Here is a 25,427-nt window from a genome sequence, read left to right as displayed (position 1 = left end):
CCTATGAATAAAGCGACCCATTGCATTGGCTGGCAGGAATTATTCAGATATTTATGTGATTTTGGCCAACAAAAAGTTGTGTGTCCATTGTGCGAGGGACCAGGGTTAAAAGCAACAAAAGGTAATTTGGCAGTAACAACTTTAAGGCAAACACTTAACTTACTTGCGTGTGTGCGTGTGTCTTTGGGGTAGAAACTCATTCACCTGCATGATGGGAAGTAAAAAGCAATTTTCGTAACATTTGCATGCCTTAAACTAACACAGACGAATGGAGCGCCAGGATAAGGACGAGCTCCTGACGTTGCGAGGAGCTTGGAAATGAGAATAAGGATGATGGCGCCGGCAAAACACGGCCTACCTTTCCAGCTGAGCGGGGATGGCGGGTGCTGACGAAAGAAACTACTGCGTGAGAGTGTGAGTGTGTGAGTGTACCGATGTCGGTGTAAGTAGAATGGAGTACGTGTTATGCTGAAAATGCAATTTGCCTTCTGTGCGAAATGTACGGAAAATTTATGCAAATTTCTCCCTTGACCCCGGTGTCGCCCGACCTCACATCACATCACCCCTCCCCCCGCAAACAACCAGCAACACCGCCGCCAACAAGCGGAAACAGGAAGTGCGACTATTGTTAGGGGTGTATGGGTGTGTGTGTTAGTTTTCTTGTTTGTGTGCGTGCGTGCCCGTGCATCCGTGTGAGTGCTTTCGCTGCATGTGGCTGTGTGAAAGCGCTAAAATGAAAATATAGTGAAATATGCGATAGGAGCGAGCGGGTCTGGCCTGCAGGGTAAATGCTATAACGAAATCATACTTTGCAGGTGATGGGCCATGAAAGTGCCCTGGAAATAAAGTGAGAAAAGACTCGACATATGTAGATCAATCAGCGAACTGATTAGAATATTATTATATATTAATAAGTTATATAATTGTTAAATTTAAATATTCAACAACTTTTCAATGAGAAGATCGGTATCTTCATTAAGCTTAGGATATTTATCTCACGAGTGAGATTATTGTTCTTTCCACTCGCTAATTTGCCAAGTAGCTTAAACGCTTTACTGAACTTCATTAAATCACCTCGTCAGAAATGCCCCATATGAGGTTGTGCAGCAATGGCAGCGATCCACAAATAAGCCCTTCGCGGATGCAACAACTAACGCGACAGCAACAACGCTGTGGGAAAAAAGTGTGTTCACAACGTGGTGTAAATTCGCCATCGATAGTTTTGACATTACGTATACGCAACGTTGGTAGCTGTGTGCGAGTGTTACTGCCAGTGCGCGGCACCCTTGGGCGGCTTTGGGTTGGGGCAGACGGCACAACGTAAAAAGAGGAAAATTCCAACGAAAAAAATGGGAAAATATTGCGAACATGGCCGCATTGGTGTGCGCTAGGAGCAGAAACATAGCCAATGCCAAAGAAATTTGTGTGCGGGGCTGAGGGGAAAAAATTGAAAGCCGCCGGTTAGTTCAACAGCGGCACCCGCAACTGTATATGTGTGGGGAACTACACTGAAACTGATATCGTGCTATTAAAGATCGAATGAATGTTACTTTAAAATACATTGAAATGTTCATATAAACATATATTATATCTAGAGTATGTTTTATAGTAGTTAACCTATTTAGGTGATTCAGCTTGTGGATTGCACACTACTACTGAGAAGTGTTTCACTAACAGCCACTTTTTTCAATTTAATTTGCATTTAAAAGCTGTTGTTTCATATTTTAAGTGATTTAGATGCTAGATCCGGCATTTACTCTCAGTGTCTATGTGCGAAATTGTTTATATTGGATTGCACGTGCCTTTGACATGCCGATCCCTTGTCCGTGTCCCTATTTATGGGCCACCGTGTGTGTGTGTGAGTGTGTTTGTCTGTGTTTTGGCTTGTGGGCAAAGAAGTTGAAGCGTATTAGGCAAACACAAGCCTCCGGCTTCTCGCACAAACACTAACACACGTGCTGGCCCCCTCTTTGAGAATGGCTGAGTATGTATATATGTATGTGTGTATGTATGTATGTGTTAGAGTGTATGAGTGGCTCCTTTGGTGTGAGCCAAGTGCCAGATAAACGACAGCATTTAATGCGACCAAATCTTTTTAGCGCCGCATCAAGCCATTTTTCAATCCCGATCTGGGCGCAAAGATTAAGTCGTCTTTAAGTCGTCCTGCGCCACTTCTTTGCTCTGGCAAGGGGGGAACAGAAATGGAATAGAACAGAATAGAACTTCGCACAATGGGCGCCCTTTAACTGACAATTTAGTAAGCATTTAAAATATAATACGAGTTTGAAGTTTACAATTGCAACCAATTTAAGTGAGTAAACCAAAAGGTTTAGACAGCAAGATTTTTGATAATACAACTTATTCTATTGGTTGTAATTAATATTTTATTTATGGCTTACCCGATATTTTTTAAGCCGCCATAATTTTGCTGCTATCCTGGGATCAGCGTATCGATTTATGTATATTTTATCCCAATGTCCATTCTTACATGCACCTGGTCATTTCCACCTGGCACCAATTGCATTACTCCCAAGTCCGAGCAGAGAAATACACTGAGAATGGTAGAAAAGAAAAGTTTTATTTTAGTGTTGTTAAGACGAGTTCAGAACAATTATTTAAACTTTTTGACTTGGCCAGGAATGCTGGGAGTCTGAAAGACGCAAATGAAGCTTGATAAAAATGGAACTTTTGCAGGGCATTCTGGCATAAAAAGCCGTAGAAGGAAAGTTTCGTTAACATAATTTTATTTTATGAATACCCAGGGAGTGCTGAGTTCCACGTAGCTGAAGGATCCAAGCCATATCCCTGTCTCCCGACCGCCGGCATTTTTAATCAGAGCGGATTCCAGTCGCTATCCGTCAGTGTTTGCCGCGCAAAAGTTGTATAATAATATTCATGCTTGACATCAAATTCATTAAGAGTGATTAATATTTGTTTACTGCTGTTGTTCGCTGCTTTTCCCATCTCAGGGCACACTGCTCTGGCTGCGGCAAAAGGAATATTTATTAAATGGTTTCCCAACAGAGAATCTCTATCCGAAACTTTATTTCTCCGGCTTCGCAGTGCGACAGTCGCTGCTTGACGCCTTCTGCCGGCTGCAAATTAATCGCTGACTGAGGATTTACGGCTGGGAATATATCAAGGATACTAGCCAATTTCCCAACGTTGCCCCTAAGAGGGGTCAGGATCCTAAGTCGCTGGACAAATGGCGCCGGCTCCTGGCGATTATGCGGCTTAATTCCTTGCCGGAACGAGGTAAACGTCATGGCTGCCATAAATGCGGCTGGGGCTTCATCATCGGAAAAGTTGTTGCAGCTTTTATACCCGTAATGAACGTGGAGGTTTGTTATTATGTTTTATTTTTGTGATAGTCGAGGAACTCGTCTGGTTATCGCTACATACTGAGTTTCTCGGACGGACTGAAATCTATAAATTAGCTCCTATAATCCTATTCTTATGGTCATGTCCGTCTGTACACTTTTATGCAAACTAGTCTCTCAGACATCCATTACAGAAATTAATTAAAAACGACAGAAATTAAATCATTCTTCTGTTGTGTTTGATTATAAACTGTTTTTATTCAGCATACGTCATTTATTTTCTTAAATTTAACAATTACTACCTTTCCTGTTGTCCCTGTGCTTTCCCTTTAGACAAAGGATCCCGGATTCCATAGGTTCCATGTGCTGAGGACAGGCTCTTCGCAATCGTTTCTGCCGCCTGTTGACTTCAAAGGTCCCTTCCGCTTTGCATAAATATTTATGCGAGTTAATTTGTCGGCACATGTGCCCAGTGGGCGGCGGAGGAGAGTTGACCCAACGAACGGACCGTAGGGTCAGTTGGGTGCAATCAATCAGACACGAAACAATATTTACAATTTGAAGGCTTAATACGATCCGGTTGACGTCAGTCTGCTGAGTTCACTGTGCCGCCGTTGGAAAAGTTGATTTAAGGCGAAACGGCGAAGGGATGAACTGCGTCGGGTAGTTTTGCTCGCCTGAATGCTCCGTCTGTCCGTGATACCCGCAGGTAAACAAACAAAGAAGGACGAGGTCCTTCGATATCATACCGCTTGAACCCGCCACCGCCCCGCCTGCTGGAAGCCACGCCCCCTGACAGACGGCGCCTGCCGTTGACAGCCATAAAAATATAAACACACAGACGCACTGACAGACACGCAACCCGTCGCTTTCGTGCGGGCATAAGTGTGCGTGCGCCAGCCATTTCTACTAAAAATAAACAATAGTCAAAAGCACAGAAAATTACAAAAAATTCCACATATAAATAACAAGTACAAGGTACTTTCTGAATCTGATAAGCCGGTATCGAAACACTCTTTCAATCTAAAAATACACGCAACAAAAGTCAGTCTAATGGTCGTGACCCCAAAGTTTTGGCCAAAACTCATGTTGAATTAAATGTTTCTTGAAACATTAGCCACAGTTTCACTTAAATGTATAAACAATTCAATACCTTAAGGACCCATTCATGAATCACACTTAAAGTCTAAGTCCCTTTGCATATTGAATGCCTTTCAAAGACCCTGTGAATAGAGTAGTTAAGCCCTCTGCCACTGCCCCTTTTTACGTATGTTGCATATATGTATGCCCATAAAATTACATTAAATATTATTGCCATACGGACGGTTTTCCACGGCACTTTCGGACTATATATATAGGATTGGCGGCACAAAGGATCCAATGGTGCGTATAATTGACATATTTGATTGTTTACCTTGTATTAGCAAAGTCAGTAAGGACCACAAGCAGGACTTACTCAGAAAAGGGAAGAAAGTAGTACTGAAAGGGGTTGCTAGGAAAAAAAGGATTTGCTAGGAAAAGCACTGGACATACACACTTTTTAAAAGTCCTTCCTCCTGCAAAAGAGGTAGAAGGCAACTAATTCGTAGAGTGAGTTTTTTGTAAAAGGAAGGAAACGCGTCTTCATAATGCTAATGAATTAGGAGTAGTTGTATGAGACTTACAGTGGGTACACCATTTATTTTATAACTAAACTTAATTATTTAAAACTTGATTCAGGATTTTACTTTTTTGGCTTCAGTTGCTAACGTCATACGGTTAAGTTAAGGACTTGAAAGTCTGGAAAGCCGACTGTCTGATAGGGATTTGTTTTGACAACTTACTCTGGTTTGGGCAGCATAATCTCCTTTTGGACAGAAAATTCCCTTTGGTTTGGTATGGTTTTAGTATAGGGACATGTAGGCATTTGTCAGTTTTCTGTCAAGCTTAATGTGTGCAATGATTATTCATTTAATTGTGTACACATGCAACCATCAGCGACTTCAATCTGACATTGTCAGCCTGTCGGGATCACTCAACAAGAAATTCGATTTCATAACCCGACAACAAAAGTGTGATGGATTGCGTTGCAGACTCGATTGCCTGTGTGTGAGAGGGCTACATCCTTTGAAATGTGTAAAATGGAGGTCGTATAACATAAATTGTTACATATTGTCCGTAAATACTCCAAAGGAAAATTACGCAGGCGAGGAAGCAACGTTCTGTTCAATCTTCACCGACAGCGATGACATTTTGTCTGTTTTTTTAATTCATCTGTCTGTATTTTTTCTTATGGCAAAACTGATAAATACATTTCCTTCTTCAAATTGTTCAAAGTTATGGTATTAATGGTAAAGGAATATGATATAATCTAGTAGAATATACATATATAGTAGAATGTTGTAGTAAATAGCATCCAACAAACTGAAAATGATTATAAATATATAATATCTATAAAAAGTCGAACGCTTTAACACACTTATCAAATATAACTGTATATTTCCACCATTTCCGCTGACGTATCTTAAAGATGGCAACACTGTTCACTAACAAGCTGCAATCTACAGCCTGGCAATCATGTAATGTAGCGAGGCATCAACACAAACACAGAGTCGGTGTGGGCGGTATGTGCTGCTGCTGATTGCACAAAGGATGCCCCTCAAGTCCTTGGTGACGTGTTGAGCGAAAGAATGAAACTAGCAGCCTGTGCCCGGCAGTTCAACGGAAGATCCAGTGCACCTGAACTGGGAACTTGCTGGCTGGAAGATAAATTATGGCATGGGATAACCCGACAATGGCTGAACAGTTTGCTTTCCGAGCAGGAAACCTTGGGAAAGCAGCTGCACTAAATAAAGGAAATCCCTTTGAGGGCATGGTCCCACCTGACAGAGGAGTATTAGTGAGTTTTCCATCACAATTTACAAATGCAATTCGCAGTCCAGGATCTTTTACAAGCACAATGGAAACCATGGTAAAGCAGCAGCGATTGAAAAAGTAAAAGCCCTTTCAACGAGTAGTCCCATCTGGTTTATGAGAAATAATATTTAATTGTCTACATGACATTTTATTAGCAAATTTTTCGTAATTTTTCACAGGACAAACGATGAAAGGCTGTTCGTAATCATAAAAGATTCAATTTCGAGGAAATGGAAAACAATCTGTAAATATTGGTACCACCTGGCGTATGGGTAAATGGGTATTCCTTTGCAAAGGACAAGTTCTATTGGAAAAGTTCATCCTGTACGTAAATTACGGGCCAACTATAAGAAAATGTCCATGTCAATGAAGCGAAAATTGTGAATAGAAACCCACCTGGCGTATGAGCAATATGAGTTCTTTGTATATAAGTAATTGTATTTGCCATTCTCAATCTTCAAATTTCCGAAATTTCAATCTTTGAAAACTACAACAAGCGACGTACGTAAATTAGTTTCATAAAAGCTAACAAGGCAAGGAAAATTCTTTTGTCCAAAACCTTTCGACTTCACTTCATTGTTCATTTGGCCCTGTTTCATTCTGCATCTGCCTCTGCCCCTTTGCCACGCCCCCTTATAATCCTGGTTTTGGCCATAGTCCAGCCGCAGAAGCCTCATCATCGTCGTCGTCATCATTTGAATTCCTCGCCCGATTGTTGCACGCAGCGCCTGTCGTTGTCGTTGTTGTTGTTGTTGCCAGGACACGTGCATCGGCGAGCTTTGCAGTTGACATTCCGTTACGCACGTTGCCTCCTTTTTGGTCCTTGTTCTTGTTTTTGCTGCCACTGCTGCTGCTGCTGCTGTCGGTGTCGTTGTCGTTGTCTAGGCAACATGCAATGTGCAATGCCAAAGTTTTTGTGATGCAAGTGCGTAGTTTACTCACAATAAGGCTCGTTGGGGTTATCAGGGATGTTGGGTATTCGACGTGCGGGGGGTTTTCAGGGTGGAAAGCTCACTCAAAGTTGGCAAAGGAGCTGTGGTCCATGCTCGGGTTAACTAACTATGCCAATGCTGGACCCTGCCAAAAAGTGCGTCCCTACCGAATATTAGCTACTCTAGAAATTTGTGTTTCGAAATATTGTTTGGTATACTGCTATTTACTAATGCTAATTTTCCATATATCTCATTTCTTACGAAAGTAGCTATTTCTTGTATTATTTGTAGAAGAACTGACCAGAAATGATCTAAGTTACATATGAAGTTAGGACCATACTTGCTTACTTACTTTACAAATGAATGTCTTTACAACGCAAATCAAAGAATCAATAAATTTTATAACTATTTGAACTATAAATGTATTTGTGCATAATAAATACCCGAGTATTTATACCCAAATAGGCAATTATTACTTGATATTTCTTGATATAAGCATGCAAACAGCCCGTCTCGATCCCACTGCAGAGTTGAGTGCTCGCAAAAGCTCGTCACGTCATAAGCGGCAACAGTTGGGTTCAGTTTCTGGTTCGGTTCTGTGTGCTCAGAACGCAGTGCCCCACTGTGAGAGCGAAGGGAAGAAGGGGCTGGGGCAGCCAGCTGGGGGTCGAATTGGGGCGGGGGGCTCGGCTCGTTCTCGGCGCAGAGCTAGAAGTGCAGGCAACCGTGGGCAGAGTGCCACACTTATGCTCACACAAGCACCCACGCACACAGTCGCCCCTTCGCACACACACACACACACACACAGAACGACAGCTTTGTATTGACGCACTTGAACGGGCTGTTTCCAGTTACCGGTTCACAGTGCCCGCTTCTACACTGGGAGAAAATATGCCAGTCCGCGAAATCAGTATCAATTCGTACATCTTTTCTCGCAGCCATTGTAACAAGTTTTAATACTAAGTATGCACAGAAATTAAAAATATAAACAATAACTAAGCAATTTATTAACTACGATTTTTGGATTTTAGAAAGACAGAGTAACCAACTGTTATTCATTGTTTTTATATAATATTCTTAGTTTTAGCCTGCTCAACTTTAACAGAATTATTTGGGAGTAAGTAATTTTTTTCAGTGTGCGGTTCCCACAGGTCTCTTTCTCGCCATCTCTGTTGCACTCACCTTACTTGTGCGATTCATTTTAGCTTATAACGCCGAGCACGGAACGTTGAGCTGCAGTTGTAGAAACGTTCTCAGCACTCGAATTTCGCATTCACATACTCATTCGTCAATTAGTTGCCGGCGCGAGCGAATCGCGAGTGCGGAAAAAAGAAAATCTTTTCACCAGCTGGAAAACTGTTCTTCCCGATCAAAACTGGGATTCGGGGGACTTTTGAAACCCAAAAGCAGGGAACTCCTCTCCGATGGCCACGCGAGGGGCGAATGTGATTTGGTTTCGCCATGGACTGCGCCTCCATGATAATCCTGCTCTATTGGCCGCCCTCGCCGATAAGGATCAGGGTATAGCCCTTATTCCCGTTTTTATATTCGATGGAGAGAGTGCAGGTAAAAACTGAGTTTTTGAAAATTTATTTCTTTGCGTACATAGGTATCTAATTAAATGGACTATAGGAAACCTTTAACTTTCCTTGCAGCTACGTACACTGTTTGAAAAGTCGGATTTCCTAAACTAATACTTCGAAAATAAACTTTTATTTGAGATATTGCACTTTTTTTATACATATGTATTCCGTTACAATCTTAAAATAATTAATAGATAACCAAAAAGATACAAAAATATATCTATATTTATTTTATCATCAGCAGCTTGTGTAAAAATCCCTTTTTTTTAAATAGTTTGAAAATTCTACAAAATGCAAATACAAAACCGTTGGCAACAGAGGGTTAAAGTAAATACTTTTAGTTTGATTGCTATTACACGCTCATTCTCCGTATGAGCTAATATCATTTTTTTGCGACTTGCATCGGTTATCACATACCTCCGCTTTCCGCGACCGCTGCGAATTCAGCGTTTTCGCTGCCCGTGGAAATGGAGAGAGGGCGAGAGCTGCAGGGGCGGAAAATGCAGGAGGGAAAACCTAATGCACTTTTGCATGGTAGAGCAAAACAAACGATGCGCCCTAATGCGATTTGTGGCTAGCGGTTTTGAGAATTTTCCGTCGAATCGCTGAGAGAGAGATACAGATAGAAAGACAATGCAAAATGGGTAGGAGACATTGAGTGCAAACCAGAATAGCAGTATAATGCTTGTGTTTAAACAGCTCGCTTGCTGAAAAAGTTGGCGAGAAACGGGGAAACCTATAGCAACCCATCACTTGACCGATAAGAGTCGTTTTTGTGGGTTAAAGCGGGTAAACAGTTATTGCAATGGAAAATGGTCTAAACTGAACCTTTTGTGTGTAAAAAAGCTGAAAAGTTATCTAAAAGGTGGCACTTAAATATACATACAATATTGTTTTAAACTCCTACTTTTGCAAGTTGTGCAAGCTTGTTTTAAACGTCTAAAAAACTTTGAAAATACATATTTATTTCTTAATTTATAAATCTTATGAAACCGTTAAATGCTCTTTCCTAACAGGTACCAAGAATGTTGGTTACAATCGGATGCGTTTCCTGCTGGACTCGCTGCAGGACATCGATGATCAGCTGCAGGCGGCAACAGATGGACGTGGACGCCTCCTCGTCTTCGAGGGCGAACCCGCGTATATCTTCCGCCGGCTACACGAGCAAGTGCGTCTGCACAGGATTTGCATAGAACAGGACTGCGAGCCAATTTGGAATGAGCGCGATGAGAACATCCGTTCTCTATGTCGGGAGCTGAGTATCGACTTTGTCGAGAAAGTATCACACACGCTGTGGGATCCGCAATTGGTGATTGAGACCAATGGTGGCATTCCACCGCTGACCTACCAAATGTTCTTGGTGAGTTTAGATCTTAGATCCCTATATCTAATTTTATTTTGATATATCCTTAATATAAATGTAGAAATAGAACTATCTGTTACTAATATCTGCTCTAAAATTATATATTAATTTTTTTGTATTATATTTCAGCACACGGTTCAAATTATTGGGCTTCCACCGCGACCCACCGCTGATGCTCGACTGGATGACGCCACCTTTGTGGAGCTGGAACCCGAGTTTTGCCGCAGTCTTAAGTTGTTCGAGCAGCTGCCCATGCCGGAGCACTTCAATGTGTATGGGGACAACATGGGTTTCCTGGCCAAGATTAACTGGCGCGGCGGAGAAACACAGGCCTTACTGCTTTTGGATGAGCGTCTCAAAGTGGAGCAGCATGCGTTTGAGCGTGGATTTTATCTGCCCAACCAGGCGCTGCCCAATATCCACGACTCGCCAAAGTCGATGAGCGCCCACCTGCGCTTTGGTTGCCTTTCGGTGCGTCGCTTCTACTGGAGCGTCCATGATCTCTTCAAGAATGTCCAGTTGCGCGCCTGTGTGCGTGGCGTTCAGATGACTGGCGGCGCGCACATCACGGGACAGTTGATCTGGCGAGAGTACTTCTACACCATGTCGGTGAACAATCCAAACTACGATCGCATGGAGGGCAATGAGATCTGCCTGAGCATTCCGTGGGCTAAGCCGAACGAGGATCTCCTGCAGCGCTGGCGCTTAGGCCAAACGGGATTCCCGCTCATCGATGGCGCCATGCGACAACTCCTGGCCGAGGGATGGCTCCATCACACGCTGCGCAACACGGTGGCCACCTTTCTCACGCGCGGCGGATTGTGGCAGAGCTGGGAGCATGGACTGCAGCACTTCCTGAAGTATCTGCTGGATGCGGATTGGTCGGTCTGCGCTGGTAACTGGATGTGGGTATCCAGCTCGGCGTTTGAAAGGCTGCTTGACTCCTCCCTGGTCACCTGCCCGGTGGCACTGGCCAAGCGACTTGATCCGGATGGCACCTACATCAAGCAGTACGTCCCGGAGTTGATGAATGTGCCCAAGGAATATGTGTAAGTTTATTTACTTTGTTATACGTGTCGTATACGCAATATATGATGACTGCTTTGTCGTCTTAAGCTATGATTCGTTAAATTCCCTGTTTATATACACATATTATTAATTACTATTATTATTTATATTTTTAATATATATTTTAAACTGTAAATCCCACTCTGTTTTCCCAGTCACGAGCCCTGGCGAATGTCTGCCGAGCAGCAGGAGCAGTACGAGTGCCTGATCGGAGTCCATTATCCGGAGCGGATCATCGACCTTTCCATGGCCGTGAAGCGGAACATGCTGGCCATGAAGTCGCTCCGGAACTCGCTGATCACCCCGCCGCCCCATTGCCGACCATCCAACGAGGAGGAAGTGCGTCAGTTCTTCTGGCTGGCCGACGTGGTGGTTTGAAGGAGTACAAATGGGATGACCCATCCAATTTTAATTCGATTTCACAATAAAGAAACTAGATCCAGTGAAATATTATATATAATTAATAATGCTTTATTTTCTTCAATTAAAATAAGTACTACAATACAATTTGTATCCGTTTTATTTGGTTTCGTTTTATTTTTAACAGCTTATAACGTGTTACTCATATATCAATTTTATTCAGCTTATTTTAAAAATCGTTTATGGTGTATATATATATAATTATTATTATCATCTGTATTACGTTGTCAAATTATACGTTAATTAACAGCATTAATTAAATAGTTTTGCTTTTAATTGGGTCTTTCATACGAGAAAAATTGAACGCGAAGTATTTCAAATATTGAAATTTATATTATGTCGATCTATTGATCCTTGCTTCGTTTGCCTTTCGTTTAATGAGAGATTCTATCTTATAATTTGTCTAAATTGTTGTGTATATTTTATTTTAATGCCTAAAGTTTTGGTGTTCCTTCTAGATGTGTGCCATTCAAATGAGATATTGGTAGGGGTTGATGGGACCTAAAAGGAGTTATTGTTGAAGTTTGAGTCCCTCGACAGTTTGCTACAAATAAAGTTGGAGAAAATTCAAACTCGACCACGCCGAGCTTTTTGCTCATCCCCTACCAGCGACTTCATCGCAATAGTCCTTTGTAGGAAGTAAGCATTTGTTTTAGACATTCCACATCCTGCGAATTAGTTGAAGTAAATTCGAGTAAACATTTAGAGCGTTGCTTGGCAAAAAGTTATTTTTCTGGTAAATGTAAATTTCACACACACACATTGCGTAGTATACGATAGCTGAATAAATAATTGAACCAACCAATTCAATCAACAAACGAACGAGAACGAACGAGAACTCACAGCAAATAACAATTTGATGCAATTTATACTTTATGGAATATCTCGTAACGCATTATACTTTTATCATTATTATATTTTTTAAGTACTCCCCCCCCCAGCTTCAAGTGTCCTCTCTGTATGTATGTACAAATGTATAGTATATTGTGCTGTTGCAGATGCATTCGGTGTGCTAAGTGGATGTGTGTGTATGTTCGAACCGATTGGCTATAAAAATAAAATGCTGCTTGTCCCCATTTCGTATGCAATACGTTTTAAAACCCCCTGATTTCCCAACCAGCCCATCTACAATCCCCACTACCAGCACCATATAGTGCACATGGTGCTAGCCGACTGCTTTAAGCCTATGAGGTTCAATTAAATTCACTTGCTGTTTAATTTCTCCTTCTACTGCTGGGCACCTGTTCGCTCATCCGTGCGTGTGTTTTAAGATCATGAAAATATAGCATCACTAATGATTACGTTAAAAGCTTTCAATATATTTGGTTTTGATAGAGGTTATAGCTTCAAAATGGACGTTTCATAGATAGATCATTAATTTTACATAGACTTCAAGAGCTATTTCTTTGTGTGAGCAGAACTACGTGGCAGATAGTAAAAAGTACGAGGCGACTTTGAGGATATGTGGCTGTAGCAGAAGAGTGCGGTGTTTCTAAGGTGGTTTACTTCAAGGATTTCTCTTGTTTGGGCATTTCAGATATTGGCAGTTACCTAGTGTTGTTGGGTGTGTTTGAAAACTGTTCGAAAATGGAATTACAAATACTCTTGGGCAATTCCCATTACAATATGAAGTCGTTATTCTTCGCAGCCAGATTGACTATAATGCAATCGTAGCTCACAGCTAACTCCACTCGCAAGCGGTTCATAAATCATTCAAACTAACCCATGGAAGGCAACTGTTTGCCAAGTCAATCCAGGCCAAGACCCCCCAGACTCTCCTCCTATTTCTGGTTATCTTGGGATTGGATTGTTTTACATTGACTTTTTGAAATGCAAATCACATGCAGACCACAGATGCATAGCCAATGAATGCAAATAGACATGCCTGCATAGGCTCCTATGTACATACATGTTCTCAGAAAATCACATATTCAAACTGCTCCTACCTCCCGCCTCTCGCCCTCCCCTGCAGGTCGGATGTTTGCGTTTAACTTTTTACATTAACTGTCATTTGGTTTATTTCACAATTTACAAAATGCAACTTAAACAATGGGCTTAGACGTGGTGCTGGCCATGCGTGGAGGAGAGTGTCGTCGACAGATGTCCTGTGTTGTGTTGCTCGGCATCCTGGTTACATTTTACATACAGTGCAGTGGAAGGAACTTAACTAACTTACTGCGGTTGCAACCGTTTCTCGGGTTCTTTAATTTGTTGTCGTGTGCTACACTAGTACTAAGCTTTGTTGCTGCGGTTGCCGTACACTTGGTGTTCGCTTAGTTTGCTTTTGTTTCAGTTGACGCTGCTGTGGCTTCACATTGCTTTAATTTCGTTTCATTTTGTTTTCATGGTGTTAGTTTATATCGTAAATTTATTTATGCAATTTTATCTCAATTTCATTAATCTGTTTTGCTTTGCTTTGTTTTGTTTTGCTTTGCCTTTTAGTTTTGTTTTCTTGTTTTGCCTGGTTTTTACATACACATATTTTGTTTACAATTTTCTACTAGACTTAATCGGCATCCGCGCGCATACCCCGCACCTCGCCCACCTGCCGCGCCTTGTCCAGCTCCTCCTTCGTCTGGTCCTCGATGGCGCGGATGTCCTCCATTGTTAGACCGTACCAGCGATCGGTTGAACAGAAAACTTGGCTAAAAATAGAGATGGAAAAGCGATCAGATCAATAGGGAGTTTCCATCCAGGGTTTAGACAAAAGTTATTCATGCATATCCAACTGTATAGATTGTAAGTAATTCAAGGATATACAATTTCAGGACTATTACCGATGGAAGTTTGTAAAGAGGCGGCGCTCCGATTTCTGTATGAAATTCTCTACTCTTGTTTGCAGGCCGAACCATTTGAACTCGCACGTGACCAGCTTGTAGCAGGTCATGACAGGATTAACATGCTTTTTCCAGTCGGATCCCACCAGGGGACCGCGGCCCGTCTTCTTTGACTGGTAGCTAAAAGGATAAACGAAACATAAATTTCAAATTCTCATCACTTTATCCACTATTAACGCTTACGTGGTTGGATCCTCATCGGGCTTGTAGTCCGCGGGCAGCACCGGATCGTTGGCAATGTCGATGTGCACTACCTCTCGCACTTTCAGCTTATCCGGCGTCAGCTCGTGCACCTGCAACAGCGAGGAGCATGGCGATGTATCTTAGATCCATACATTTTCTTAACTTATCGAACACAAAAAGCGTTTACTACTTAGACATGAACATGGATCGATGGCGGTTAAGAACTACAAAGCCAAACCGAGCGGAGACAGCAAATGAAATACAAAACGAAACGAAACTTACGTTGTCAACAGTGCCAAGGTCATTTTCTATGTGTTGCGAATAAATGTCTATTTTAAAGTTTTTATCCATATAACCAGGATTCTTAATCGATAACCAAAGGATTACAAAACCAAACCAAAAAAGCCAAACGAAATGATGGAGGGATTTTGACAAAATCATATTGCAGGATGATCGAGTTAGTTGTTAGTATTCACAAATAAATGTAGGGTTGAGATGTGATGATGTTATGGAGAGAAAAGAAGAAAACACATGTTAGTCATATCGTGCTGTGGATTCTTGACTTACATTTTCTGAATCGCCCGCATCTCCGACGTGCAGAGTGTCGATGATTATTTTGAAAGCATCTTTCATAAACTTGGGGTTCTAGAAATTCAATATAATCACAGTAATCATCAAGTTGCCTCACATTGCTAATGGAACCAATGTGATTTGCTTCTAACCCCCATTTTGTTGCAAATATTAAGTTTAAGTGCTTTCCCCATTTACCGTGATAATCGTTCGACAATAGGGATAGGCATTCCATGCCTCCTCGTGGATCTCCAATGAGCCCTTGGGTGCCAATAGTCTTATGTAGGCTGGAACTTTTGATTGCAGATGGTAGATCTTATATGTATATTGACCGGAATTGTATTTGCCACCTGTAGGAATCGAAAAACTCTCTGTTAGCTCGCAGTTATTCATTAGCAATCGGTATTTGCTTACCCAGCAGGGGAAAGTCTTCGAAGGGTTCGTTCTTTAACACCTCGATGCCCTCGCCGCCTCCCGTATTCTCCTTTGACGCCTCGGCCACCGAGAATAATTGTGCAACTTGATACTGTGGAGCAGAAAAAAGAGGAGTTGGGCAAATAGTTCTCCTCGTGACAACGGGCTTTTTGCCCAGTTAACTCTCTTACCTCTTCCACAGTCAATGGCAAAGTCACACGGCTGCAACGAGAAAAAAAAAACATGGACTGTGTCAGCGAATGTATACATAAAGGCTACGCGATTTTAATTAAGTTTAATATAACCATTTTAATTAAATACCATGCCTGTGCATAAAAAGCTGTTGATACCCTTCGCTCCACATCGAGTGTATGGAGTATATCGAGTTCAGTGGGAGGGGGGAATATAACAATGATTAACAATAACCAGTGAAATGCAACCAGTTATTATTGATATTTTAAAAGGAGCGTTATTCAGCTTACTCTTCAGTAGTAATTATGCCAGTGTTTCTTGTGCAAATAAATGAAATATGCATTCAGAAACAATATAGTTTATAATGTGACTGCATTTCTTTTAGTTTACTACAAATGTTCTTAGATTTCAAAGGTTTTTCTGTTTGTCAATTAATGATCCGATTGGTAATAGCAAAGCTTTCCTCTTAAGGCCAACTTTGAATTGCCTGTTCCACTTTAAGTTCTAAGTAGCAAGGCACACAAATTGCCTCTAATTACAAGCCCTCTACTCTGGTTTTACATGGTCTAAGGCAATCAACTCAAGCCCCAAAGTATGCAGCACGCATTCAAACAAGGAATCTTGAGACTACTTGCAAGAATGACCTTCAGTAATTTTGGCTAGAGCCAATCAATCCAGGCCAATTGATACTTGTTGAGATAAGATTTCAGGTAATTTATATGAGCACTTAATACAAATTGCCGAAAAAGGTTAATATCACTGCACATTTTAAACGATATATTTTTAATTAAAAGCTTACACAAGTGGGCGGAGCATTGGCATTGAAAAGAAACAAAAACAAAGTGTTTCAACAGCATAAAAGCTTCACAAGCCTTTTTGCATTTTATTTGCATGCATATGAGTTTGAACTCCCCGAAGCCGAAAACCACCCACTTCCGGGCCACATACTCATCCTCTAATTACCAAAAAGGTCGCCAGGCAGCAAAAGAGTGGGGAAAAGCGGCGGAAAGTGTTCTGGGACCTCCATATACATAATTATGACAGCCTTGAAACTTGTTCGCAACGCTTGACTTTTGTTGCGGTTTTCCCGGGGATTTGCAATTTAAATGCAAAAAATTAATTTTTGACAACGAATAAGGAATGCTCTTAAAGGATGGAAAAAAGTCTATTAACTTTTATTTACTTTAATAGCACGAAAAAGGTTGAAACCTTTAACATATTCTATCAGCGCTTAAAATCTCCTGTAAATATTTCCATTTTAAAAGTTAATGACGCAGAAATGTTCTGTGCATTCCCAAGCTGGCTTTTCTGGCTGGCTTTTCAATTTTTGTTTATAGAGAAATAGTTAGGCAGAAGTTCTTTAATTTGGATACAACACACATGAAACTGTGATGAGTGAAAATGAGGAGCATAAAAACCTCTGTTATTTCGCCTTGATCTCTGGGAATTTAACCCCGGTAGTCGCAGGTTGAAATTTAGCTACAAACTGTAATCCAAGGAAAGTCAACAGTCAACGGCTTGGCAAATGAAATATTCCTCGGCAAATAAAGGCCAAATTGCTCCCCGGTGCGAGGGAAGCCTTGGCATGCATTCGCAAGGTGCGAACTGGAGCTCCTTGGCCATAAAGAACCTGAACCTCGTGCTGGCCCAGCTTTATGGGCTGTCAGCCGTTCTCGCCTCGCAACACACAATACACATAATACACGGCAAATGCCAAACAATGAGACACAAGAAAACACGACACGACTCGAGAACAATCAAAGTGTTGTGGCGAAAGTGGGGGAAATTCTTGCAGACGCAATTAACCTTTTGGCCCACTGTTGACACTCGTAATGATGTGTTTCCTAATTGCCAGTCGACTCGAGCAACCGGTGGGCGTGGCAGAGGGACAGGACCGGGCGCTTTAATGCTGCCTACTCAAAAGTTGGCCAACTACGCGCCGCCCCTGAAAAGGTTAAAGTTCTCAGAGCACTCTTTTATGGCGGTGGGGGATCAAGTTCAACTTTCGGCCGAGTTCATCTGGGGGGTTCTTCTCCAAACAAGGTGGATGATTTAGGAGTGTGTGCGTGTCAGGGGAATGGGGCTCCAAAAAGTTGGAACTATAAAGGGAATTGGGGGTAGGTAGAACATTGTTTTGCGGTGTTTAATTGTTAATGAAGTTATTCGGAACTTCACTTAATCATTGCATAATCAAGAGGAACGATTTAAGCTGGGTGTGTGTGTTCAACGGGTTGGAATTAAAGTTTTCGCTTAAGTTATTTGATTAAACGTTCATTTAAAACGGAAATTCTTAGGTATATTGTGTATGTTTTGCATTTTTGGCCAATTAACAGCAGCCAATCTAAACTTATGTAAATAAATGCCTAAGTAATTCAAAATAAATATTCGAAACGGTTGCCATTGAATTCAATTGCCCATTTGTGTGCAAACGTATCATCAATTCATTTAATTATGCAAACAGTATAACTTTTCTTTTCAACAAATTTCCACGCAGCATTTGTCGTTTAATCAAATCTGATTGTAAAACTTTAGCGCAAAAAATGGCCCATAAAAATGGGTCTTCTGCCCAAACTTTTCCTCTTCCGCAACAAAGAAGGCATTTCGTTTCTGGTAAGGCAAATAAAACTTGCTAAAGCTGAAAACTCAGAAGAGGGAAAACCATTAGAGTACAAACCAGAACGTGTTTTTGTGACAAAATCGCTGTTCCAATAAGTTCAGTGGTAAATAAATTTCCCTGAAATTGTCAAAACAACATCCAACTGGGTTGAATATTATCAGCGAATGCGAGAAGATCAAACAATATAGTCGCGTTTCTCCAAGGGCTTTTTGGGTTTCCTATGAATCACAGCACAATCAGAGCATTGAAGAAATTATGCAAAGCGAAAATAGAAACATACAAGAAATCGCCACACATGACTGCTAAAGGGGGGAGGTCCAAAAAGTACAAAAGTACAAAAGTAAAGCAAAAACAAGCATCTGAGAATATTGAAGAACTCTTAATGAGACCAAAGTTGCCGAAAGAAACACTCGGGAGACCCCTTCGCACTCAACCCCTCTTTTGTGGCCATGAACAAGGGAAATTGTTTGCTCTTGTTGGCATAATTGAAAATGGAAAGTGATTGTTTGGGGCTCTGTGGTCTTTGCATCCCAAAGTGGGTGTGTGGGTGTGTGTGTGTGTGGTGTGTGGTGTGTGAGTTGTGTGGGTGGGTCGAGGGGAAAGCCAGTGGCCAAGGCTCTTGTGGTGGCCATTATTGAGGGCCGCCCACTGGCCATTGTCGCAATTGAAGGCCGAAGCCAAGTAATAATTGATTTACCCGCAATAAAGATGTCACACAGAGATTGCCTCAGTGGATTGCTCAGTGAATAAGGCAGTAACGAGTCATTCGTGCTTGAAATTAAAGCATTTGTACTAAACCTCCATCTAACAAACAATACATACATATAACAAAACGATATTAAGCAGTAGGTATTTTAATGTGTTTATAATTTTAGTCTTTACAAGTCATAAGTAATTAGCTGTCTAAATGGACAAACCATTTATATACTATTTTTAAAGCGTAACTGATAACTGACAGAGCTCATATGGAAATCAAGTGATATTATAATATGGCCATGCACCATTGAAGAGTTTCTTTTTTTTGTTTTTAAATCAAGGCCGCATTTTGCGGTTTGCCCCCATTCGGATAATGGCACACTATGTATCTCCATATTCGGTGCCCAATTATGCTGGCGCTTAGCAGCCGGCACACTCAATTGCCAAACATTTTCAAAACAACCGAAACTTCACACACTCGAAACGTGTAATGAGTACAGTGCCGATGTGGAGTAAAACGACGCATTCAAGTCGAAAGCCAAACACTGCGTGTTATCTTATCGCAGTACATAAAAAAGCACACAAATGGCGGAACTAAATTGGAGCTCGTGCCATTTTCAAATTGATTGCTGGCTGGGCGAGCGGGGATGGTGAAGGGCGATGGGAGAACTGTATCTGACGGATACATGTGTGGTGTACAAAGAGGCCAATCAGTTTGGGGCAGTAAAAGTCACGCTACAGCTGGTTTATGACGAGTACCATGAAAGACCGACATTGAAAACAACAAGCTTTTGCTTTCAGAGATCAAAGTTGAGACGGAAAGAAAGAAAAAAAACCTGCACTCACCACCAACTTTAATGTGGCCAAAACAAGGCTTAAATGAATTGGCTTTAAGTTTGGCAGTACAGCAATAAGATCGATTTCATTGAATTCTAAGAATTTATAATCTATTTAAACCATTATTTATTTATTTAAACTTGCCAGCTAACAGCTGATATAATCGCGTAAATGTTGTTAACATTAATGGCTCGATTTCTCCACAATAAATTGTTATTCTAAATTCACTAGATACTATGTCAACAAATAAAGTGCAGCACTTTAAGCATTTTGTGCACAATAAAACACAATTTCAGTTAAATCATGCCAAGCGCAGACTATCACAATTTATTTTTGTTACCTTTTCAGCTGCTTTTTATTCATTTGGCCACTTTGCCCGCCGGCCATTCAAAATTGTTTATCAGCCTGCAGCAACCTGTGATGCGGCACGCGTTGCCTTTATTTGCACCTTTGTTTTTCATTTAATGACGGTGCTGAAATGTTCATTGCCAAATGGTTTACACGCCAACAGGCGGCAGGCGAAAAAATGCGAAAATCTGGCAGGAAAAACATTTTGAAATGCAAATGCTACAGGCTTCGGATTCGTGTTGGGATTACGGCGTCGAGAACAATTAAATATTAATGCCTCTCGTGAAGACTGCCGGTCAACTTATGCGTGTTTTAATAAATAAAATAAAAAGGTTTCATTGTGCAGTAAAATGCAGTTGCCTTAAATCTTCCATGTTTCCTTTTAAAGATGTCGAGCAATACAAAACGTTCTCAGAAATGTAAATTATTTATACTTGACGAGCTTTAGTTTACTTTTTGATCGTTGCACACTTGTATACATAACGTACACCATATGATAAATATTAATGATATAAATACATTTTATGGGTAATCTAAATAGGAGGAACTGTGTACATTTCTGTGAACGAACGCTGTAATGAACTACTAAATGCTAAGGATTTTTCGCTAGCTATTATAAATTAACTCCAAATCAAATTGAAGAATTCATATTATTTCTTGTTTACGATGAATGATATATCCATGCCTTTGTTGCAATAATATTCTTAAATGATTTATAATTAAAAAAGGGCTATACAAGCTTAGCAAAACAAAAGTACAAATCGATTTCTGTGTACTTTAAGCCAGAAACCGATCGTATGAGAATTAATAGCTTACAAAACCCATACACTTAACACCTATCAGTAAAAGGTGCGGTTTATACTCAATTAAGGTTCCATTATAAGATTGATGCGAATGATTGCGCATACGGAAAATGATAAGACGGAGATTGTGTGTTTGAGCTTTCAGTTTCAATCTCCTGTGTGCAAGCCGCTCGAATTTTCCTTGATTTTCCGACAGCTGTCAAAGTCAAAGCAATTATAAGCCGAGCCATTTGATGTCAGACTTTTGACAATTTCCGTTAATAAATTAAAAGTATCATTGCCAAAATGGAAATGTGAGGTGGGCAACAAACGTGAGCCATTTGCAAATGAGAAGAATGTATGAGAAGAATGTCACCTGGTGCTTTGCGACCGAAAGGGATTAAAGATGCACGATGAGTCAGTTTAGTTTGGGCTTTACGCAACGACCTTATCGCACTTAACAACTTGTTTGATTAAAATCGCAGGGCCCAAAGCCGAAAAGAGAGTAATGGGAAAAGAGAGGCGCAAAAGAGAGTGACTCACTGAAAAAGTCGACAACGTGGCGTCGCCGAGCGCCTGAAAAGCATTATCTTCCTTTCACATTATGTATATAGTATAGTTTATCGATGACTCAAAGGAGTTTCCAAAACTAATTGGTAGTGCCATTGGTTAAAAGAAATAAGATTCGGCTTACGTAGCTTCAAAATCTGACTTCAACTCATTACGTCATCGCCACAGCTGCAAAATACCTGAGCTAGAGCGAGAGGGCAAGAGAGGGGGTGTGCGGAAAAGGGGGCGTCAGGGGGCTGATAAGAAAACCGTTCGGTTGTTGTTGTTGCGGAAAATGCCCGCAAACTTAAATACAACAAAAGCAACTACTGAGAGAACTGAGAGAGCAGCGACACGCGCGACCAGAGAGAAATGGAGAGAGCAAATGTCACGGAGAGAGTGTAAAATCGATTTGTCACAAATAATTTGCGGCTTGCCCAGCTTTTTTGTGGCTATTTAAACATAAAATAATCACAGATAAATGGTAAAAATACACAGTTTTATACTCACAATTCTTTGATCTGCATCTTTGCCAATTATTATCCGGTATTTTCCTGCTTGATTCGCTGCGAGAGAGTACAAAATACAGAATTAGATTTAATGCGAATTCGCTGGCGAATTTCAACTAAATTGTAGCATTTATTATTTCCAAACGTAAATGCACTTGCACTCGACGCTTAACCTTCGCACGCACTTTCTATATTTAATTTATATATCTGCCAAAAAACACTTTGGTGATTCTGTGTCGCTGCCAAATCGCTGCGCCCGCACTTTTTGTTTATGTTTGGCCAAGCCAACTTTAGTTTAGTTAGCCAATTGGGATTCTAATGCTTTTTTCTCCAATTGTCGGCTAAACACACGAGTCATATGCACACACACACACACACGCTCTCTTGCAAATACACACGCACACACAGCGGGCGGAATATCAATAGCAATTTATGCGATTTGCCGCTGATTTATTACTCAAGTGATGACGTACAACTGGGGAGTGCGATTGGCCTGGTATCGGGATCGGTTCGCGCTTGCAAATCGGCGGCAGTAATATATAAGTAATGAGTTTGTTATTTAGCTACTGCGTGTCGGAGCGGAGCTAAAGTTCGATGTTCGTGCAAAACACTTCGATTCCGATAGGCGGATGCTATCGATTTCGGCGAGGCCCCTTGGTCACACTTGGTGGTGGGCGCTGCCCGTCGCCGACTATCGATAGCACAAGCGGTGTAACCAGGGGTGCGCACTAATCGCAGCTGGTTAGGGTGACTCACGCTGTTTAAATTATTATAAAGAGGTAATGAATAAAATAAATAAGAATAACCTTATATATAAAGCTATAAAAACAGGTTTTTCATTATATGAAAACAACATTTAAACAAAATTTTTTGAAATGTGAAAGTGGGTTTCTCCATTTCTTATTGGAAATTAATTAACAATTTAAAGAATCGAAAGAACAGTTATACACAGATCGAAAGAACAGTTATACACAGATCCGTAATTTGCACTTAAGCAAATTTTGTCTCGAATTCCAAATGGTTATAATGGTAGTAATAGATTCAAATTCTTATAAGCTTGGTGGCTCCGTCATTTCCTCCTTCTTGGCATCATTTTCGATTGCGTCCTTCTCATTCTCTGGCGACGGCGGCATTTCCAATCCGCCAAGCATACCTTCTGGTCGCGGAGGAGCCGGCGGTACGGGAACGAGTTCTGTGACCATAGCGCTGGGTGCCTTACGGGTGGAGGGCAATTCAAAATCCGGCTGGCCGTCATCATCAGTGCGCATGCTCAGCGCGAACTTTATGAGTCCCATGCCCTGGTAGTCATCGTCGATGGGTATATTTCGGGCCCAGACCTTGCAGCAGAAGAAGGTCTTCGCATTCTCGGGCATCTTGTTCATCTGGATGGCCACCACGCGCGTCACTCCTTTCATGTTCTCGGAGGCCTCGAAATATGGACCCGGATAGAAGACCATCTCGGGCTTGGGCCCATTGGTCACCTCGCAGGTGATCCAGATCTTGGGCGAGTTGCCCAGCTTGCCCACGGTATCGTGAAGGCTCTCTGGTGCCTCCTTGGGCAAGTCGTCTGCCGTGTCGTACGTCTCCGGAACATAGCCAATAACCTTGTTCAGCTTGATGAAGACGGTCGGCTTTTCGGTGGCGTAGCCCCACGTCGTGTCCTGGTTGAAATCGGCGAAGAAGTCAATGGCATTGTCGTTCAATTTGTTCAGGAAATCGTCGATGCGGTCCGCAATCGGATTGACCTCACTCATGATGTGCGTAAAGTAGGACAGCACGGAGCGATTCTGGTTGGGCACCATCGACAGACCCGGCGGACCCTTGAGCCAGCGCGGCTTATTCGGATCCATGATGGCCAGCATAAAGATGCCCAACCAAAAGGCCACTATGCACACGATTAGGGCGTATAGGACCAGGTAGAAGCCAGTGATTCGCATCCAACCCAAGGCAGTGCGGCCGAACAGTTTGTGCTCGTCTATGTCGAATATCCTCTTCGACCACGGCAGGTCCTTCTTGCGACGTGTCTCCTGGTTCCGGCGTATCTGCTTGACCAGCTTGTAGTCCCCAGCGGGCACCATTACGTCCTCCGGCATCCTGGCGATAGTTGGCTACTGGTTACGTGGGCGTAAGTGGGAAATATTCGAAGCTTGTAGCTTCCGTTTACTATGAAATTTAAAGCGGAGTAAACTATAATGCTCAAATAGGAGCACATCCGTATTATTTTGTTATTTATTATTACATGCTAATATTATACATTAAATGAAATTACTTCAAGATTAAATCCAGCTGAGCTAGCTGATCTCACTCGTACCACTCGTCCAGCACCAATGGAGTGGTTGGATGAACTGGTGCCGTCAGACGCACCAGCATCTTGACCGTTACCATATGGAGCGGGATGTTCTTAGCCCAAGCCTGGCAGTGGATTTGGATGTCCTGGTTGATCGGAATGTTGCTCAGCCGAACAGTGATGATGCGCCTGAGGCGGGGATCCTCCTTGTAAGTAGGTCCGTCGTCGTCCGTGGACTCGTTGAGAAAGACATTGCCGGAGGTGAAGAGCTCTTCGGCATCGAAGAAGCGAACCGGATGGTAGTCGAACTGAATGTCCACTCTCGGCTTAATAACCTGGCAGGACACCCAGATGCGGTTGAAGCGCTCCTCCGTGCCCAGGCCCACCACATAGTCGAACAGCTCATCCGGAGCGTAGTCGGGCAGCGTTAGGGCATCATCGTAGGTGACCGCCTGGAAGCCCAGTGCCTGGGTGATCTTTATTAGAATGCACGGCGTGCCGGACATATAGCCCCAGCTCTTGTCCTCGCTACAGCCCATCAGGCGCTTTGGTCCTTCGAGACCGTATCGGTCCAACGTTCGCTTTATCGCGCGTCGTATGTTAGCCACATCCTTAATGTTATTAGGGCTCCACATAATTTGCTTCTGATCGCCCACATGGTGTCCGGGCGCGGTTGCTAGTCCGGGGAACTTTTTGCATCCCGGCCTATCCGGATATATATGATTCGCAATCATCACGAGGGCCAATCCGGTCGTGAATACGCCCAGAGCGAAAAAGAATCCGATGAAGTATAGCAGCAGTTTGATAAAGCGGCACACGGTCATCTCGGGATCCGCATTACGGGTGCGGATGGAACGCCTGTGGAGGTACTCCGCCACCCGCATATCCCGACGCCGGCGAAGGCGTCCCAATTCGTAGGGACCAGAATAGATTATCGCGTCGTTAGGCATGGAATAATAATATATGGGTCCTTATGGAAATAAATGAGGTATTTCAGAAAGCTAGCTTTGGGTGGATTGGAAACA

At 42.1% G+C, this 25,427-nt stretch overlaps 4 protein-coding genes across 6 annotated transcripts; 1 reads left to right on the top strand and 3 right to left on the bottom strand.

Moving 5' to 3' along the window:
* The first annotated feature begins 8,375 nt into the window (after nt 1–8,375).
* LOC6727478 (cryptochrome-1) lies at nt 8,376–11,837 on the top strand. Its single transcript, XM_002102822.4, has 4 exons — nt 8,376–8,713; nt 9,747–10,090; nt 10,223–11,142; nt 11,317–11,837. The coding sequence occupies exons 1-4, from the start codon at nt 8,572–8,574 to the stop codon at nt 11,537–11,539; spliced, it is 1,629 nt and encodes a 542-aa protein (XP_002102858.1). The 5' UTR covers nt 8,376–8,571; the 3' UTR covers nt 11,540–11,837.
* Nucleotides 11,838–13,567: 1,730 nt separating this feature from the next.
* On the bottom strand, nt 13,568–22,762 carry LOC6727477 (phosphatidylinositol transfer protein beta isoform). Of its 3 annotated transcripts, none has more exons than XM_016176419.3 (9): nt 22,589–22,762; nt 22,117–22,172; nt 15,777–15,807; nt 15,586–15,697; nt 15,370–15,521; nt 14,884–14,964; nt 14,602–14,711; nt 14,359–14,538; nt 13,568–14,226 (listed from the first exon to the last, which is right to left on the bottom strand). In XM_016176419.3, exons 2-9 carry the CDS (start codon nt 22,131–22,133, stop codon nt 14,088–14,090), a joined length of 822 nt encoding a protein of 273 aa, XP_016034065.1. In that variant the 5' UTR covers nt 22,134–22,172; nt 22,589–22,762; the 3' UTR covers nt 13,568–14,087. The 3 variants fall into 3 exon arrangements, with proteins under 3 accessions (XP_016034065.1, XP_016034064.1, XP_016034066.1); XM_016176418.2 differs by lacking the exon at nt 14,884–14,964 and adding an exon at nt 15,169–15,246 and having other exon boundaries at nt 22,589–22,761; XM_016176420.1 differs by lacking the exon at nt 22,589–22,762 and adding an exon at nt 22,301–22,534.
* Nucleotides 22,763–22,922: 160 nt separating this feature from the next.
* On the bottom strand, nt 22,923–24,215 carry LOC6727476 (sodium/potassium-transporting ATPase subunit beta-1). The gene has a single exon (XM_002102820.4). The coding sequence runs from the start codon at nt 24,206–24,208 to the stop codon at nt 23,165–23,167; it is 1,044 nt and encodes a 347-aa protein (XP_002102856.1). The 5' UTR covers nt 24,209–24,215; the 3' UTR covers nt 22,923–23,164.
* Nucleotides 24,216–24,286: 71 nt separating this feature from the next.
* LOC6727475 lies at nt 24,287–25,423 on the bottom strand. The gene has a single exon (XM_002102819.4). The coding sequence runs from the start codon at nt 25,350–25,352 to the stop codon at nt 24,417–24,419; it is 936 nt and encodes a 311-aa protein (XP_002102855.1). The 5' UTR covers nt 25,353–25,423; the 3' UTR covers nt 24,287–24,416.
* Nucleotides 25,424–25,427: the final 4 nt, after the last annotated feature.

Source organism: Drosophila simulans, chromosome 3R, assembly GCF_016746395.2.
Source record: "Drosophila simulans strain w501 chromosome 3R, Prin_Dsim_3.1, whole genome shotgun sequence".
Lineage (NCBI taxonomy): Eukaryota > Metazoa > Arthropoda > Insecta > Diptera > Drosophilidae > Drosophila > Drosophila simulans.
This window is presented reverse-complemented; position numbering and strand designations above follow the sequence as displayed.